The 20,164-nt window shown below is 44.4% G+C and overlaps 1 protein-coding gene across 4 annotated transcripts in view; it reads left to right on the plus strand.

Moving 5' to 3' along the window:
* SNX9 (sorting nexin 9) overlaps positions 1-3,775 on the plus strand; it is a 168,906-nt gene extending 165,131 nt beyond the window's left edge. For 2 of the 4 annotated variants that reach the window (XM_055268043.2, XM_055268051.2), the window contains 2 exons: positions 125-216; positions 2,025-3,775. In XM_055268043.2, the coding sequence (XP_055124018.2) occupies positions 125-216; positions 2,025-2,072 (140 nt within the window). In that variant the 3' untranslated portion in view covers positions 2,073-3,775. Of the gene's footprint in view, positions 1-124 lie in introns of all 4 variants that reach the window. The other 2 variants (XM_063632700.1, XM_063632702.1) reach the window with 1 other exon arrangement.
* Positions 3,776-20,164: the final 16,389 nt, after the last annotated feature.

Here is a 20,164-nt window from a genome sequence, read left to right on the forward strand (position 1 = left end):
CTGACAACAACAGCCAACCAGGTTAGGTCAGGTTGATGATTAATTGTAACTGAGCAGAGAAACCAGGTGTTGTCATTTGAAAACTTGGAGGGAAAACTGATTGATGTTTTGGTTTTGGTTGTAGCTGAGATGAATCACTTTCACAGTAACCGGATCTATGATTACAACAGTGTCATCCGCCTGTACCTGGAGCAGCAAGTGCAGTTTTACGAAACGGTGAGTGGGCGTCCGTGTGCCTTTCACATGTGCTTGAGGAGAGGGTTGCTGGTAAACCACTTTGACCATGTAAAGTTAATCTGTTTGTGTTCTTTAATCCTAAGTAATAAACCAAAGGAGCCTAAATTTTGGACAGGATTTTTTTAATCTCCTAATTCCATCTGCCCTTTGCTTTTTGGATAACACTGGGTTAAAAAAGGTTTTCTTCTGAAGCAGGGGTCTTGGATGCTATTTGCAAGGCCCCAAGAAGTTCCTTATAGTGCAGCTCCTTCCCCTGTCACAGCCTCTCTGTGCCTCTTTGCACCAGGAACGGTGCTGAATGAGATGAGGTCACCCAGCCGTCCCTGGGGCTCCGTTGGCAGCTGGAACAGGAGCGTGGCACCACACAGGAAACCAAAGGCAGCTTTGCTTTTTGGGAATAAGGTTTTCACAATGCGCCATGGAAATAGCAGAGAGAAAACCAAAAAAGCAAGACCTGGGATGGTTCTATTCACAAAACAATAATGAAAACTTAAATTTGTCTTACCTCTGCTTAGTAATTTTGTTGTTTACCAGAGTCTATAGAAAACAAAAATCTAGTAGCATGTCCACCTCAGGCACCTGCAGGTAAGGTCTGTAATGTAGAATCCAGCCTCCGCTGGCGGCCTCGCTGCCTACCCAGCTCCCCTCTGGCTGTGGGATCTAAGCCATGTTCATGGGGAGTGGTGAGCAAGCCCTCTGCTCAGCCATGCTGGTGGCATCTGCGAGCTGGACACTGCTGAAAACGCCTGTCTCCAGCAGCCAGTTCTTAAAGAACTGTGCTTGATGTACCTAATGCATATTTGTGAATTGTGTCTTGGACAGTTGGGTTGGGAGACTAACGGGAGGAACTCACCTAAGCCCTGTCCTCCCTTACAGGACATGGGCCCTGTGCTCTTTAAATGCACACTTTCCCCATCAGTTGGTGCCATTGTGGATTTGCCTTTCATTGTATATTAGAATATAACAGATGACATTTGTCTGTGTGAGAAAATAATGCAAGGGCAACTCTTAGAATTTTGATAGTATTGATTTATTGATTTTCAAATCCAAGTATGGTATAGTGACATTGTAATTCAGAATAGAAAACCATGTGTTTCATCACTGTCTTTGCATAAACCTAAGTAGCTGATATAACATTGTCAGGTTCTAGATCTAAGTTTTATGGCAAAGTAACCCTTAAGTTACTAAAATTTGCGTATGTGTTCATGGAGCGGACATATATTGAGTGTTTCTTATATACCAAGCCCTCACTCTGGATGTTTAGCATCCAGGGATGGATAAGACAGCTGCGCCTTCAAGGAGCAGGAGGCCCTGGCGCATAGACCACCACAGCGCCTCGTTAGCTTCACAGGCAGGCTCGTGCTGTCTGCACACTCAGCAGTGACAGCAGGGTGTGGCCAGGGCGACACAACCTTCAGAGGATTCTGGAAGCTCATACTCCTCCAGGAAAGGAGAGGGCTCTAGGCAAGCATGAAGACCTGAGCCCCCAGCTCATCTGAGGAAAAGCAGGTGGTCTGGAAGCGCCGCTAGGGTAGAGGTGGGGAGCACGTGTAGACGCCTCCCGGCGGGAAGGGATCACCAGGGTCAGCTTGGGCCCCAGCACTGCCAGTGCCATTGGGGGTTAAGGTCTCTCCAGCAGCAACACGGGGCAGGGCTGGTGCCAAAAAGACCAGTTAAAGAATTGGAATTTGTGTAATGTTTAACTCGTTGGAGTTGTGAATAAAGAATACTGTGAGGTCGTAATGGGAGTGATATCTCAATGTTGTTTTGTTTTGCTTTCTTGTCAGATTGCAGAAAAGCTGAGGCAGGCCCTCAGCCGCTTTCCGGTGATGTAGGACAGAACAGGCCTTGAAGAGAACGCCGCGTGCTTTCTCCTGACTTGGGGCAATGCAATTCAAAACTTTTTTTTCCCCTGTTATTCAGAAAAAAAAAAAGGAAACAAAACCAAAAAGAAACAGAGTTGCAAAAAACTGCATTTATTTTATTAGCCACCCTAAATGCGTCCGTTACTTAGGGATGGTCTTTTGTTCATTTCCGCATCCATTATTTAAACCAGTGGAAATTGTCTCTATTTTTGGAAAGTACTTAAAAGTTACCAGAATTTTCAATGGAAAATGAGGGGTTTCTCCCCACTATTTTACATAGAGTCATAATTTATATGTCTTATAAATTATATGTCTTATATAATTTATAAGTCTCCCACAATCTTCCAGTTCTTACCCAGTGTCAGATAATTAATTACTAATTACTTTCTTAAAAATATGAACTATGCCAGAATAAAAAATATCTATGTTTGTATATTTTTATAACTCTTTTCAGTCCTCTGGGGCTCCTGTCATTGAGGGAAGTCGTTATGCCTTTCACTGCCACAGTTACAGCTCAAGTGCTTACAGTTCAGGAGGGAGGATGCCGGGGGCCCCTGGGGCTGCTAGTGCCATCATGGTATGTGGCAGGTGGGCCATCCCATGTCCCTCCAGGGGGACCCCACAGCCTGGCAGATGAGCAGATACCTCTGGCCACCCGTGTCCTCAGCGTCATTTCTGATGTGTTGCTCTTATGTGAGGACCAGTGCTTTCTCTCTTGGCTCTTCCTTCCTAATCATGGTTAAGGCATGTTTTATGCCATAAAGAATACATTAGAAGAATTGAGGGACTTTTTAGAGAATTTTGTGGCTTTGGTCCGACGGGTGAGTGGCTGTGCGGAGGCCTGTGTTCAGGAGGGCCTGGGGGGAAGGAGGGCACCCAGCACCCCGGAGCCTCTGGACCTTTCTTATTCTTTGACTGCTCATCCACCATGATGAGAAGCGCTGCTGCGGGCATGGCACACTGCTTGGTTTGGGTGGCGGGTTCATGGCCAGTTGGTGTAATTAGCAAAGAGAAAAAGCACAGTTTAGCTCCGCATTAGATGAAAAAGTGTAGGGACTGAGAAGGGTTGCAGCCTGAACAGTGTACAGAATCCCCGGGGCTCTGAGGTTGGAGAGAAAGAACAGACCAGTGCCCTTCCTGACTACATCCGAAACTTCACACAGGATGTTTCTGAGCACCAGCACTTCCAGCACTTCAGTTAACGGCATAAAGCAAAACAGGACTTTGGCCCACCGTCAGCTCGAACTCAGCACGGGCAGCCACTGTCTCACCCCGCGGAGGAGCGCTCCCATCTCCCACAGGTGCCTTACCGCGTTCCCTCCCGCTGCTTTCGTTTTTCTGACCTAATAATTACGGGAAATGGAAAGTCTGGGCCAGCATCAATCAAATGACACCAAAAATAAGTAGATGAGGAAATCAAATGAATATGAGAACATCTTGTTCTTCAATATCACGGGTTTTTGTTAATGTTTCATAAATAATTTCCCCACTTGATTTTTCTTCTATAAAATCCCATAGAACAATGTTTATGCTATAGCCATTTAATATATGTACAAATTGTAAAGAATATGTATAAATGTTTTACACGAATGTAAGAGCATGTAGAAGCCAACATATAAATAAATTGTTTAAAAAAACTGTACAGTAAATTCTCAAAGCACTTTTTCAAAACACTTTTTGGCCTTGATGTGTGTGATTTTTGTTGTTGTTGTTAAGTACTTTTTATTCCAGCTGCTGAAAATGGTCCAGGTAATGAATTCTTCCCCAAATCCTATTTCTTCTGACATGAATTCATCATTTCGGTTCCGAAGGTCAGTGTTGCAGTCCGGGAAGCATATCATAACCACCTGGGAGTTGCCAAGAAGCAGACACTCGCCCAGTGTCTGACTCTCGGATATTTGGATTTGACTGGTGTGAGGCAAAGTGAAAAAGGGGTGGGGAAAATGGAGATGGCACGGGCTCCTCAGAGCGTGGTAGCTGACTGTGAGGAAAAGCAGAGGGAATGTGAAAGAAAATAAGAGAATCCACGGGAGTTGATACCTGGAAGATTCTCCTTCAAGTGGCAATGTGGCATTTATGTCCTTCTCCGGGGAGTCACATGCACCATTTGGTTCTTAGATACGTTGATGTTTTGATTTTTAATTATTTGTATCAACCTGTAGATACCACAGAAGAGCTATAGTCGTACAATCACATAACTTTTACAAATATGGTGGAAAAAAGTCAGTATTTGGAGAGAGAGATGAAGGCATGCTGGAAGAAAAGGTCAGTCTCATTGTCAAGCAAGTGACATTAGTTGCCTCCCACCAGGAGCAGCAGTCCCAGGATGTCAACCCACTGCATGGTTTGTAGGTGTTGGGGTCGCCAAGAAAGATGACTCACAGAGGCACTGCATGGAACAGCGTAACTTTATTCATTTTCTTATTGGTGACTTTATTCACTTTCTTCTTTCTTTTGTGGTAGCTTTATTCATTTTCTTACTCTGTCATTTTAAAAATGTTTTCTTACAAAAGTACCTGCTGGATCTGGGATTTGACGTTGCCCTACTTACAAGCAAGTAAGTTAGTCTGTTGCTGTTCCATGGATACTGGCAGGGAACATGAGACTCCTGGGTCTACTCACATAGAGAAGAGACAGCATGATCTACTTCTGTCATGGGCATCAGTCCCAGGGAGATGGTCTGTGGGCACACCCCCCACCCCCGGTGGGCAGCGTTGACAGGCTGTGCATGGCAGCCTCTCCCGGCACCACTGGCCTACATCTTCGCTAAATCCATAGATCCCTGCCTAACAACTGGGAATCCGGAATCTCACAGTCTGTTTATTTATGAGACAGTCTCACTCTGTGGCCCAGGCTGGAGTGCAGTGGCATGATGTCAGCTCACTGCAACCTCTGCCTCCTGGTTTAAGCGATTCTCCTGCCTCAGCCTCCCATGGCACACACCACCTTGCATGGCTAATTTTTTTTGTATCTTTAGTCCAGATGGGGTTTCACCATGTTGGACAGGCTGGTCTTGAACTCCTGACCTCAGGTGATCCACCCACCTCAGCTTCCGAAAGTGCTGGGATTACAGGCATGAGCCACCGCACCCAACCTCACAGTCTATAAAGTAGTCAAAAAAGGAGTGATGTCTGAGCGGAACTGAACAGTGATGGGTGAGAATGGCCTTGTTTTTCCTGTGTGTGTGTGTAACTCAATTTTCCCAACCCGTTCGATTTTAAATCCCTTTCCGCAAGCAAGTAGGAAGAATGAGTTCCCCTTTTGGGAGAATATTTTCCGTGGGTCTCTCGCACTCCACCGGCTTTTTTACTGGCTGTGTCAAGAACACAGAGCCCTGACTGCTCTTCACCCAGGCCGCCCCTCCACACTGCATTTGTAGCAAGCTACTTGAGGGACAAGGTCATGTCTTGGAAGGAGTATGGGCTTGCCTGCTGCTTGCTATAAAACAGTGGGTTTTCCAGCTCCAGGTCCTCCTCTAACAACCCACTGTTTGGGCAGGCACCCTCTGGCCACTCAGGGTTCCACCAAGGGATTGGCAGGGCAAGGAGAACTGGAGTTTGTGTTGCTCGCTGTGCCAAGGCTCATCAAGTCCTTTGCCCCTGACTCAGGAGCCTGTCTCATGTCCCCTGCCAGTATCCATGGAACAGTAATAGACTAACTTGCTTGTAAGCAGGGCAACATCAAATCCCTGACTCAGCAGGTACTTTTGTAAGAATACATTTTTTAAATGACAGAATAAATGAATAAAGCCACCAAAAAGATATACACTAGCCTAGACTGTTGGAAGATGAGGAATGGTCTTTCACCCCCGTCAGCGTACAATAGGAAAGAACCAACAAGTTGAGATTTCATCAAAGCAGAAATGAGAATGTTTTGAATGCCACTGGCAATTCAAAGGACAAAAAGCAAGGTTGTCTGAAGACCATGTAAGCCCCATAGGGCGAGGATGGCTTCGTTTCTGACTTGACAATAAGCTCAGAGGTCTTTGGGTGGGATCCATAACTTAGAAAAAATTGCCAAGTCCAGTGAATCATTCTGTAGGATTTGCAGAACTCTGGAGACAGAAAGAGTGAGGTCATGTGAGCTTGACACCAGGAACCATGTGAGCTTTGAAAGAACCACTGTTTGGAAGCACTGTTCTTTAAAGATTGGGGAACTTCCCACCTGGCTCAACTCTGAGAGGAGGAGGTACCTAGTGCTGGGTGAGGGAGGCCAAGAGGTGGGCTTAGGTGAAGTCATTAATTCTGGAGAGAAGCCACTGACTGTACTGAAAACATGCTAGCTTGCCAGAAAGCTGGAATTAAGGACTGCTCCGCTGGGTACGAAGTGGTGGTGAGCATGGGCGTGGGTGGCTGCCCCACTAAATGTCCAAGGCTGCAGGGAACAGGTAGCTCCATCAGTTGTCCTTAAAACAGTAGTTCTCCACTAGAAGTCCTCTTGCTTTCCAGGACTCACTTGGCTGTTTCTGAAGACAGTTACTGAGGGGTGTTACTGTCATCTAGTGGATCCTACAGTGAACAGCACAGCCTCTGTGATAAAGAACTATTTGCCCAAAATATTGGTAATGCCAAGGTTGAGAAGCCCTGCTTTAAAGCAGACAGCTGCTATTTGCCTAGTGGTCAATAGGTATTTTCAGGTACATTCAGAAGGAGCTCAATAAATGCCTGTGGATAAGGATAAAAAGCCATTATCGATAAAATCTAAGAGGCCAGGGTAGTGAAGAAATAGAGTTGACGGGGAAATCTCTAAAAATGCAGAACTAGGGCTAGGAGGTAGGCCATGGGCCGTTAGGGATTCTGCTTCTCCATTTGTTCTTTGGGGGTGTAATTAGGAGTGATCTTTATTATAAAATCATGTTTCTCTGAATTTTTTTTACAATGAGGTATTATAATCCAAAAAAAATTCAAGCTGTTAGATTTGGTTTCCCAAATCACATGTTGACTAAACATTCATTAGTACCGGCTATGAACCAGGCACTGATTTGCCTTTCCACATACCAATCTCATTTCATGCTTATACTGACTATGGGATGTGGGAATCGTCAGAAGTTTGGAGACTTTCCTTCCAGTGAAGAAACGCTTGGTAATGTAAAGACATTTGAATTGTCAGGAACCAAGGGGTCCTAACTCTGATGCCAACATCTGTCCCCTTGAACGAGTCAGTGAGCTCTTGTCTACTCATCTCCAGAGAGCAGGGATGAAAACAGATGCATCCAAAAGCCCTTCCCACCTGCGGGACCCTCCCTGCATCACTTAAGAGCAGGGACATGGTCCCAGGCCAGGGCCTCCTGGCTTTGGCCAGGGGCAGCACCTCTGAAACAGACTCCCAAGGCCTGCCTCCCAAGTGTCCCCCTAGGTGACCCTGACAGTAAGAGTCACCTACAAAGGTGGCAGATGCTCTTTTTCCCTTGTTTCAGTATCTTATGGAGGCATGGATTTCTATTATTCCATGTATTATGATTATTTACAGACAGAATTTTTAGATCCTCACTTGTCCCAAATTTGGCCATTGGGAACCTCTCTTATGTAAATTGGTTGATTATTGTGGTCTCATGTAATTTTGTATCCTTTATCTGTGCTTTCTTTGTGGTTTTTCATGCTATGGCAGTCTTCATAATGACCCTACACATAAGTCTGTATACCAGTTTCCAAGAGTTGGACATTTAGATGTAAAATTTTTCTTTAGCTTTTTTTTTTTTTTGAGACGGAGTCTTGCTCTTTCGCCCAGGCTGGAGTGCAGTGGCACAATCTCGGCTCACTGCAAGCTCCGCGTCCCGGGTTCACGCCATTCTCCTGCCTCAGCCTCTCCGAGTAGCTGGGACTACAGGCGCCCGCCACCACGCCCGGCTAATTTTTTGTATTTTTTAGTAGAGACGGGGTTTCACCGTGGTCTCGATCTCCTGACCTTGTGATCCGCCCGCCTCGGCCTCCCAAAGTGCTGGGATTACAAGCGTGAGCCACCGCGCCCGGCCTTCTTTAGCTTTTATTTCTAACTACATCAGTGAGCACTAATGCACCATCATCATGGGGTAATTAAGGTATTTTTTTATTTTATTGTAAAATATACACAGCAGGAAATTTACCATTTTAGCCATTTTTAAGTGCACAGTTCTGTGGCATTAAGTACTTTTACATTGTTGTGTAACCATCACCATCATCCATCTCCAGACCTTTTTCATCTTTCCAAACTGAAACGCTATACCCATTACACAGCAATTCCCCACTTCTCCTCCACCCTGGCACCCACCCTTCTACTCTCTGTCTCTATGACTCTGACTGCTCTAGGGACCTCATAGGTGGAATTAGATGATATATGTTCTCTATGACCTAGTTCACTTAGCATGATGTCTACAAGGTCTATCATAAAGATTTGTCCATGTGTTTTCTCCTAAGAATTTGTATAGCTTTGATTCTGAAAAGACAAAGTATTTTTAAAGTATAGTTGTAAAACATAGGGAGACCTACTCGAACTACTCCAAAAAATAGAAGAGGGAATACTTCCAAATTCATTCTACTACGCCAGTATTACCCTGCTACCAAAACCAGACAAAGACACATCAAAAAAAGAAAACTACAAGCCAATATCTCTGATGAATGTTGATGCAAAAATCCTGAACAAAATACTAGCAAACCGAATTCAACAATACATTAAAAAGATCATTCATCATGACCAAATGAGATTTATCTCTGGGATGCAAGGATGGTTCAACATTTGTAATGTATCACAACAAATCAGTGTGATACATTATAGAAACAGAATGAAGGATAAAAATCATATCATGTCAATTGATGGTGAAAAGGCATTTAACAAAATTCAACATCCCTTCATGATAAAAAACCCTTAAAAAAGGGATAAAAGAAACATACCTCAGCATAATAAAAGCCATATACAACACGCCCCCAGATGGTATCACTACTAAATGGGAAAAACCTGAAAGCCTTTCCCTTAAGATCTGGAACATAACAAGGATGCTCACTTTCACCACTTAACACAGTACTGGAAGTCCTAGCTATAATAATAAGAGAAAGAAAAAGCATCCCAATTGGAATGGAAGAAGCCAAATTATCTTTGTTTGCAGATGATATGGTCTTACACTTGAAAAAAACCTAAAGGATCCACACACAAAAAAAACACTTATGAACTGATAAATTCAGTAAAGTTACAGGATACAAAATCAACATATAAAAATCAGCAGTGGTTCTATATGCCAACAGTGAGCAATCTGAAAAAGAAACTTAAAAAGTGATCTCATTTATAATAGCCACACATAAAATTAAATACCTAGGAATTAACCAAAGAAGTGTAAGATCTCTGTAATGAAAACTATAAAACACTGACGAAAGAAATTGAAAAGGATACCAAAAATGGAAAACTATTCCATGTTCATGGATTAGAAGAAAAAATATTGTTAAAATGTCCATACTACCCAAAACAATCTACAGATTCAATGCAATCCCTATCCAAATACCAACAATATTCTTAAATAAAAAAAAAATCCTAAAATTTATATGGAATGACAAAAGATGCAGAATAGCTGAAGCTATCTCAACAAAAACAACAAGACTGGAGCAATCACATTACCTGACTTCAAATTATACTACAAAGCTATAGTAACCAAAACAGCATGGCACTGGCATAAAAACAGATACATAGACCAATGGGACAGAATAGAGAACCCAGAAACAAATCCACACACTTGTGAATTCATTTTCAAAAAAGGTGCTGAGAACATATATATGCTGGGGAAGACAGTATCTTAATAGTGCTGGGAAAACTGGATATCAATATGCAGAATAACGAAACTAGACCCCTGTCTCTTGCCATACATGAAAATCAAAATGGATTTAAGACTTAAATCTAAGACCTCAAACTATGAAACTACTACAAGAAAACATTGAGGAAAGTCTCCAGGACATTGGTCTGGGCAAAAATTTCTCGAGCAGTACCCCAAAAGCACAGGTAACCAAAGCAAACATGGAAAGATGGGATCAAATCAAGTTAAAAAGATTCTGCAGAGCAAAGGAAACAATCAACCAAGTGAAGAGACAACCCACAGAATGGAAGAAGATATTTGCAAACTACCCATCTGACAAGGGATTGATAACCAGAATATATAAGGATCTCAAACAACTCTATAGGAAAAAATATTATAATCTGATCAAGAAATGAGCAAAATATTTGAATAGACATTTCTCAAAAGAACACATACAAATGGCAAACAGGCATATGAAAAGGTGCTCAACATCACTGATCATCAGAGAAATGCAAATCAAAACTACAATGAGATGGCATCTTACCCCAGTTAAAATGGCTTTTATCTAAAAGGCAGTAACAGATGCTGGTGAGGATTTTGAGAAAAAGGAACCTTCATACACTGTTGATGGGAATGTAAATTAGTGCACCCACTATGGACAATAGTTTGGAGTTCCTCAAAAAACTAAAAGTAGAGCTACCATATGATCCAGCAATCCCACTGCTGAGTATATACCCAAAAGAAAGGGAATCAGTATATCAAAGAGATGTCTGCACTCCCATGTTAGTTGTAGCACTGTTCACAATAGCCAAGATTTGGAAGCAACCCAAGTGTCCATCAACAGATGAATGGATAACGAAAATGTGGTACAAATACACAATGGAGTACTATTCAGCCATAAAAAGAATGAGATCCTGTCATTTGCAACAACATGGATGGAACTGGAGATTATTATGTTAAGTGAAATAAGTCAGGCACAGAAAGACAAACATCACATGTTCTCACTCATCTGTGGGAACTAAAAGTTAGAACAAACTCACGGACATAGAGACTGGAAGGATAGTTACCAGAGGCTGGGAAGGGTAGTGGGGGTGCTGAAGGCGGGGAGGTGGGGATGGTTAATGGGTACAAAAAAAACAAAGAATGAATAAGACAAACTATTTGATCACAAAACAGCGTGACTATAGTCAATAATAATTGTACATTTTAAAACAAGTAGAAGTGTAACTGGATTGTTTGTAACACAAAGGATAAATGCTGGAGGGGATGGCTACCCCATTCTCCATGAGGTGATTATTTCACATTGCATGCCTGCATCAAAACATCTCATGTACCCCGCAAATATATACACCTACTATGTACCCGCAAAAGTTAGAAAAAAAATAGAGATAACTAGGTTGGAGGGGAATCTGAGGACTGAGCTAGTTTCAGCGGGCACTGACGGAACCCTGAGAAGGCCACTTGTGTCCCAGGGCCCTGCTCAAATGCAACTTGCCTTCCCAAGTTATGATCTGAATGTGGGTGTCCCCACAAAATTTACATGTTGGGACCTAATACCCAATGTGATGGTATTAAGAAGTGGAGCCTTTTGGAAGTTGGAGGGAGTGTCCTAGTCCTTTCCACCCCTTCTGCCCTGGAGGACATGGCAACAAGGCAGCATTTGGAGGCAGAGAGGTCTGGCCAGACACTGCATCTGTGGCACCTTGATTTTGCACATCCCAGCCTCCACTGCAGTAGCATGGTGAACTACTATCCAGTCTAAGGCATTTCGTTACAGCAGCTGTGACCAACTGCGACATCAAGCTTACCTGACTCCACCCTCCACAGCATTGAGCAGTTCCCACAATGTTCCCTGACCTTTACACACACCTGTGCTTATTCCATTTCTCACCATTGCTTGCTTATGACTTTTGTCAACCTAACTTCAAATGTGGCTTCTTAAATGTAAAAAGTAAGTGGTGTAATTATGCAGCCATTAAAAATTATGTTTATAAAAGTAGTTCTAAAGCAGCAACGGAAAGCTAATGCCAAGAGCAGAAACACAACTACAGGTCCAGTTTGTATTTTTGTACAGCCAGTAAGGTTCCTGCTATGTGAAAACAGTGCATGTAAAGAAAAAGATGGAAAGAAACTACTTTGAAAATATTATATTATCTGCTTATATACCCCCTTCTGTCCTTGGCGCGACTCTCTCCTTCCTCTGTGCTCGCTTTCTCTTCCTAGGTAATTACAGTGACAGCCTTGATTTCAGAACACCCTGTCCTTGACTGTTTTTTTTTTTTTTTTTTTTTTTTGAGACGGAGTCTCACTCTGTCACCCAAGCTGGAGTGCAGTGGCACGATCTCGGCTCCCTGCAACCTCCGCCTCCCGGGTTCAAGGGAGTCTCCTGCCTCAGCCTCCTGAGTAGCTGGGATTACAGGCACCCGCCATCATGCCCTGCTAATTTTTGTATTTTTAGTAGATACGGGGTCCCATCATGTTGGCAAGGCTGGTCTTGAACTCCTGACCTCAGGTGATCCGCCCGCTTCGACCTCCCAAAATGCTGAGATTACAGGCATGAGCCACCGCACCCGGGCTTCTTGACTCTTAAACGTGGGTCTCTATAGCAGCCTTTCTTTGTAGCTGCACATCACGCATGTCCTTGTCCACTCACCGTCCCCACCTGGAGGTCCCATGGCTGCCCTGAAACCAACTGTGTCCTGCGTGTGCTCACTCTCCGAGTCATTCCTTTCCTGTTCTGGAGCCCAGGGAGAGGCACCACCCTCCAGTCAGCAGCCAGAAACCCGGGCATCTTCCCCTGCCCTACTTCCCGTCTCTCTCCAAGCCAGTGGGTCTACCATAGAAACATTTCTGTAATTCACCCATTTTGCTCTATCTCTGCCCCTCCTTGCTAGTTCACACCACTGTCATCTCTGGCCTGAATCATTGTGACACCCCTTTAATTATCTCTGCATCCAAACTAGTCCTCTATAAATAACCCATTCCCGCCTCTCTAGCCAGCCAGAGGAGCTGCGACAAATGCAAATCAAGTGTCCCTCTGGTGACTTTTAAGAGCAAAGCTGGTTTGGTTTCTTTTGGTGGGGGTGGGTGTGTTTTGTTTGTTTGTTTGTTTGTTTTGGTGTTTTTTTTAGAGAAAGGGTTTTGCTCTGTCACCCAGGCTGGAGTGCAGTGGCAATCACAGCTCATGCAGCCCTGACCTCCCTCAACTGATTGTCCCACCTCAGCCTTCCCAAGTAGGTGGGGCTACAGGCACCCACCACCAGGCCTGACTAATTTTTCCAATTTTTTTGTAGACATGGGGTCTCACCATGTTGGCCAGGCTGGTCTTGAACTCCTGGCCTCAAGTAGTCCTCCTGCCTCAACCTCCCTAAGTGCTAGGATTACAGGTGTCAGCCACCGTGCCCGGCCCAAAGCCAGGATTAACATGGAGCACTGGCAGGTATCATCTCTCCTGACATCCTGGGCTCCTTCCGTTCTCTGAACCCAGCCTGCTGTGTCCCACCTGGTGGCCTGTCTGCTTGCTGTCCCTTCAGCTAACTGTGGTCCTTCTCAGGCTAAGACATGGCAACTCCTTGAGGCCCAGACCAATCAATGCAGTCATCACTAGCCCTTGTTAGATGGAGTGGACTGAATTTAACCTGACGTTGTTTCCCTCTCTGTCTAAGGAAGGGTCTGGTGAGTGGGATCACGTCAGCAGAGCTCATTTCCTGCATATGATTCTAGGGGCACCTTCTATTACTACCCTCCCTTTACCCCTGCGCTCAGTCATTATTTCTATCTGATGGCTGAAAAACAAAATAGAAACCCACTACTCATATCTGACCCCCCAAAATATACTGGTAGCTGCTCAGAGGACAGAATTAATTTTTAAAATAATCTAAATTAGGCAAACAGAGCGTGAGAAGCCGATGATCACGCAGCTCCCTCCAGAAAAGGAAGTGGAGCGGGCGGGCGCCCAGCTGCAAGCCCTCAGAAGGCTCAGCCTCCAGCGCCAGGACCTAATTTTATTACTAACAAGGTGCAGTCCTCATTCTTTGGGTCTGCCACATGCCTCACAGTAATTTTCCAGGCAAAGTATATCACATGATACTGGCTTTACTGTCCAAGCAATAAGCGCAGAGTCTCTGGCAGTTTGGACTTCTCTGAGATTGCACTGCTGAGCACGTAGCTGGGGCGGTCACAGGAACTCACATACCAAAGAACTGGGAAGAATGTTTTAAAAACCTGGAAAGAACCGATTTCTTTTTCTGCAGCCTAACAAATACCTCCTTGAGGGAAGTAGGAAGCTTTCAGAACTCCCTCGCTATCCAGAGGCTTATCATTGTGTGAAGGATCAGAATTTGTCAAGGCAAAGAGAATCAAAACTATTTACTCAGGCTTGGAATGATCAGGTGCCCAGGAGGCTCGGAGCAGGGGAGCGGCGGCTCCTGGACTTCAACCTCCCCGTTTGTGGAAGCAGTGACAATGATGATGATAGTGGAGCTGGCGCCCTCACGCGCTTGTCACCTGCTGCGGGCATCAGTGAGCGCTTGCTGCAGCCTCTGAGATAAGGACGGCTCTGTAGAAACTCACATGGGCCACCTCCACTCGGAAGCCCTCCTTTCTTTCCTGCTAGACAAGAAGCACCTGAAGCAGCCGAGGGAACACACCTGGTGGCGACACCTGGTTCCCACTTAACAACCTTAGGATTCAGAGAGGGATGAACGCGGGAAGTCTGAGGACACACTCTGTCCTGCCCTTAACTGTGACTGTCCGAGCCACCTAGGGTGACACGTGGGAGGCAGTCCCAGGGAGGCTGTACTAGAGAGGTGCTGCCCCCAGCAGAAGCCCGGAGTCCCTGCCTGGGCCCAAGCTCCTGCCACTCTCTAAGTGATGCAGAGAGGGCCCCACTGCTGGGAGGGGCTTTCTGCACAGCTGTTCTCGCCCCTGTACTCTGAAGAAGAGCAGATATCTAGATGTAGTAAGTGAAGGAAAAGAACCAAGCATTTCTCTCCCTTTTTAGGAGGACCATCAATTTATCTTGGTCAAAGAAGGAAATTTCCTCATGTACCAATTTTCTGCTCATAGATGTATAGAAATGATAGAATTTTTTTAAAGACAGCCAGGCATGGTGGCTCACGCCTGTAATCCCAGCACTCTGGGAGGCCAAAGCGGGCAGATCACCTGAGGTCAGGAGTTCAAGACCAGCCTGGCCAACATGGCAAAACCCCATCTCTACTAAAAATACAAAAATTAGCCAGATGTGGTGGTGGGCACCTGCAATCCCAGCTACTTGGGAGGCTGAGGCAGGGAGAATTGGTTGAACCCAGGAGGCAGAAGTTGCAGTGAACCAAGATTGTGCCACTGCACTCCAGTCTGGGGAACAGAGCGAGACTCTGTCTCGAAAACGAAAAAGAATTTTTAAAAGACCATTTACAACCACCAGTGGAATCATTGTTTCTGTAAGAGTCATTAATTGATGCCTAAACAATTAGGGAAAAGGTTCATAATTTCAAGGTTCAATGTGCCATTGTATGAGCCCACAGATTACTTGCGAATTACAAAGGGAAAAAATGTGCTTTTACATTGCAGAGTTCCTGCCCTGCCACACGTACAGGTGGAGGATAGTAGTGCGGTTGTACAACAGTGCCTTTGTACTGCTCTAATTTTTTTTTTTCTTTTTCTGAGACCGTGTCTCCCTCTGTCACCCAGGCTGGAACATAATGGCATGATCTTGACTCACTGCAACCTCTGCCTCCTGGGTTCAAGCAATTCTCCTGCCTCAGCCTCCCAAGCAGCGGGGATTACAGGGGCCCGCCACCATGCCTGGCTAATTTTTGTATTTTTAGTACAGACAGGGTGTCATCATGTTGGCCAGGCTTGTCTCAAACTTCTGACCTCAGGTGATCTGCTCACCTTGGCCTCCCAAAGTGCTAAGACTACAGGCACGAGCCACCACACCCGGCCTGTACCACTCTAATTTAGTGATTCAGCTGAACTTCCTGACACGCGTGCCTCCTCTGCCCGCTCTGAAGCGTGCGTGTACTTATCTATGTGCCATCCAAATGGAGTACGTGAGCACCCAGAGACCCTCGATAGATGCCTGGTGCCAAGCGTATTCTTCCCTGCCCCTGTTTTGGAAAAGCAGCCCTACAAACGACAGCCTCCTGACAACTGGTCAGTTTTCCAACAGGTTGGTGACTCCTCTCCTTGCCTTCTGCTTTCTTGAATCAAGGGGCCTGAAGAGGCCAAGCATGGTGGCTGATGCCTGTAATCCCAGTGCTTTGGGAAGCCGAAGCAGGAGGATCACATGAGGCCAGGAGCTTGAGACCAGCCTGGGCAACATAGCAAGATTCTGACTCTACAAAAAAATTTAAAACTTCGCCTGGCATAGTGGCGCATGCCTGTATCCCAGCTACCTGAGTCGGGGGAATGGCTCAAGCTTAGGGGTTCAAGGCTGCAGTGAGCTATGATTACACCACTACACTCCAGGCTGGGTAGCAGAGTGAGACCCTGTCTCTAAAACATAAAACAAAATTAATAAAAAAAGAGCTGAAGAGACCAAGCAGCAGCCATGGCTTAAAGCTTTGAGGGGCTCTTGTGCCTCTGGGTGGAAGCATTTCACTGTTACGGTCATTTCCATTATAGAGGGTAAAGTCTTCACTGTTTCCTTCCTACATACAATTTATTTATATTTGTTTGTTCCTGAACTGGAGTCATAAAGCACCCAATTATTGTTAGACGGTTTATATTTAATGTGATTATCAACATGGCTGGGTTTAAATCCATTATCTTGCCATTGTTCCCCTATTTGTTCAATCTGTTCTTCATTCCTTTTTTTCCCTCTTTTGAATTGGGTACTTTTTATGATTTTATTTTACCTCCAGTAAGACCTCCCTTTTCCCTCTTTGCTATATGTATTTAACTTATCATAGTCTATTTTTAAATAATATTGTGCCACCTCATACACAGCATATGAACCTTACAATATGTTACTTCCATTTTCCCCTCTTGTACCTTATTGTTGTCATATATTTTATTCTACATATATTGTAAACTCAAAAATACACTGTTAATATTTTTGCTTTAAACAGTTATCTTTTTTTTTTTTTTTTTTGAGATGGAGTCTCGCTTTGTTGCCCAGGCTGAAGTGCAGTGGCGCCATCTCGGCTCACTGCAAGCTCCACCTCCCCAGTTCATGCCATTCTCCTGCCTCAGCCTCCAGAGTAGCTGGGACTACAGGTGCCCGCCACCACGCCTGGCTAATTTTTTGTATTTTTTAGTAGAGATGGGGTTTCACCGTGTTAGCCAGGATGGTCTCGATCTCCTGACCTTGTGATCCGCCCGCCTTGGCCTCCCAAAGTGCTGGGATTACAGGCGTGAGCCACCGCGCCCGGCCATAGTTAATTATCTTTTAAAGAGTATTTTCAATTATAAAAAAGTCTTTTACATTTACTGATGTGTTTATCATTTCGAATCCTTGTGTACATCCAAATTTCCCTCAGTGCCATTTTCCTTCTACCTGAGGAGTGTCCTGTAACATTTCTTGGAATGTAGATTCCCTAGTTAATTAATTCTCTCAGTTTCTGTTTGTCTGAAAAGCTGATTTTGAAAGAAATTTTATGCAGGATAGAATTCTGGATCAATTGCTTTCTTTTTCTTTTCAGTACTTTTTTTGAGACCGGGTCTGGCTCTGGCACCCAGGCTGGAGTGCAGTGGTGTGATCATGGCTCACTGCAGCCTTGAGCTCCCGGGCTCAAGTAATTCTCTCACCTCAGCCTCCCAAGTAGCTAGGACCACAGGCCCATGCCACCACACCTGGCTAATTTTTTTTTTTAATTATTTTTAGCAGACAAGAGTTCTTGCTATGTTGCCCAGGCTGGTCTCAAACTCCTCATCCTCCCGCCTCAGTCTCCCAAATTGCTGGGATTACAGGCATGAGCCTCCACACCTGGCCTCCTTTCAGTACTTTAAGGATGTCACTCTATTGTCTCCTGGCTTGCATAGTTTCTGATGACAAATCTGCCATCACTCTTACCTTGCTCTTTTGTAAACAATGGGTTTTTTTTCCCTGACCTGCTTTTTTTTTTTTTTTTTGAGACAGAGTCTCGCTCTGTCACCCAGGCTGGAGTGCAGCAGTACGATCTCCACTCACTAAAAGCTCCGCCTCCTGGGTTCACGCCATTCTCCTGCCTCAGCCTCCCAAGTAGCTGGGATTACAGGTGCCCACCACCACACCCGGCTAATTTTTTGTATTTTTAGTAGAGACAGGGTTTCACTGTGTTAGCCAGGATGGTCTCAATCTCCAGACCTCGTGATCCGCCCACTTTGGCCTCCCAAAGTGCTGGGATTACAGGCGTGAGCCACTGTGCCCGGCCTTCCCTGACCTGCTTTAAAGATGTTCTCTTTGTCACTAGTTTCCGGCAATTTGATTATGATGTGCTTTAATATAGTTTTCTCCATGCACCTTCTGCTTTGGTTTGGTTAAGGTTCTTGGATCTATGGCTATAAATTTTTCATTAAATGTGAAAAAATGTTGGCCCTGTTTCTTCAAATATTCTTTCTGTCTCCCTCCTTTATTTCTGAAACTGCAGAGATATACATGTTAAACCACTTGATCTTGTCCACAGATTACTGGATTCTCTGTTAATTTGTTTTCCCAATGTGCTTCATTTTTGGACAGTTGCTGTTGCTCACCGATGTCTTCTTCTGCAGCATCTCTCTGCTGTTAATCCCATGTCATGTATTTTTTATTCTAGATATTATATTTTTATCTCTAGTAAATTCCATTTGGATCTTTCTTATATTGTTAATTTCTCTCCTCATTTATGTTTCTATTTTTCCCTACATTCATGAATATATGGAATATATTTGTAATAGTTGTTTTAAAGTCTTCATCTGTTAATACCATCATGTATTTTATTTCTGGGTCTTTTCTGTTGATTGATATTTCTCTTGGTGATGTTCATATTTTCCTGTTTCTTTGTGTGCCTGGTAGTTTTTGGTTAGATGTTGGCATTGTAAAATTTTACATTGTTGGGTGCTGGATTTTGTTGTCTTCGTTTAAATAGTGTTCAGCTTTTTTTCTGGCATGTAGTTCAGTAATTTGAAATCAATTTGATCCTTTCAAGGCTTGCTTTTAAATTTTATAGAGTGGGATCAGAGCAGTCTCTTTGGGTAGAACTAATTTTGTCTTCCTACCAAGTGGATCCTGCCAGATGCCCTGTATGAAGATATCTTCACACTCTGGCTGGTGATTATATGATCTATGTCCAGCCCTGTGAGTCCCAGGAATTGTTTGGCCTGCCTGTGGGGTTTTGGTGGTTATGATCACTATCCTCACATAGTTTTCTCACATGAGTGCATACAATGTTCAGCAAAGTCCCTCTAGGGGACTCTTCAGCAGACCTCCAAAACAAGCAATTTTCCTGTCTCTCTCTGAAACATAGACACACACACCAGACACAGACACAGACACACACACACACACACACACACACACACACCCTCTGCTATGGTCTGAATGTCCATGTCCTGCCCAAATTCATACGTTGAAATCTTAATTCCTAAGGTGATAGTATTAAGAGGTGAGGCCTTTGGGAGGTGATTAGGTCATGAATGGGATTAGTGCCCTTATAAAAGAGGCCCAAGGGAGCTTGTCTGCTCCTTCCACCATGTGAGGATGCAGCACACAGTTGCCATCTATAAGGAATGGAACCTCCCTAGACACTGAATCTGCTGCTACCTTGATCTTGGACTTCCCATCCTCTAGAACTGTGAGAAATAAATGTTTATTGTTTATAAGTTACATAGTTTATGGTATTTTTGTTATAACAGTCTGAATGGACTGTGTCTCTCTGTCTGTTTCTGTCTGTCTCTGTCTCTGTCTCCCTCTCTCTCTTTCTCTCTGTAGCTCCCTTCACTCCCACACTTTGCCCTTCAAACTCTAACCACCTTGGCCTCCCCAAACTCTGATCAGTCTCCTGCGTTCAGTGAGACCACTGAGATCTCTTTGGTTTCCCCCCTCTTTCCTGGGCTTAGGAACAGCCTCAGACAGTAATGCAGAGCCCTCATGGGTCTCATCTTGTTTGTTTCTTTTCTCCAGTGATCAAAGTCTTGCACTGCCTGACATCTAGTGTATGAATATATTTTTCATATATTGGGTCTGACTTTCTCTTTAAGGATGAGTGAAGGTGTAAACTGCCCTCTGTTACGCCATCATGGCTGGAAGTAGAAAACTCATGATTTATTTTTATTTTATCTATTTTGTTTTTGAGACAGAGTCTTGCTCTGTCGCCCAGGTTGGAGTGCAGTGGTGTGATCTTGGCTC

This window comes from Symphalangus syndactylus, chromosome 2 (assembly GCF_028878055.3).
Source record: "Symphalangus syndactylus isolate Jambi chromosome 2, NHGRI_mSymSyn1-v2.1_pri, whole genome shotgun sequence".
Taxonomy (NCBI): Eukaryota; Metazoa; Chordata; class Mammalia; order Primates; family Hylobatidae; genus Symphalangus; species Symphalangus syndactylus.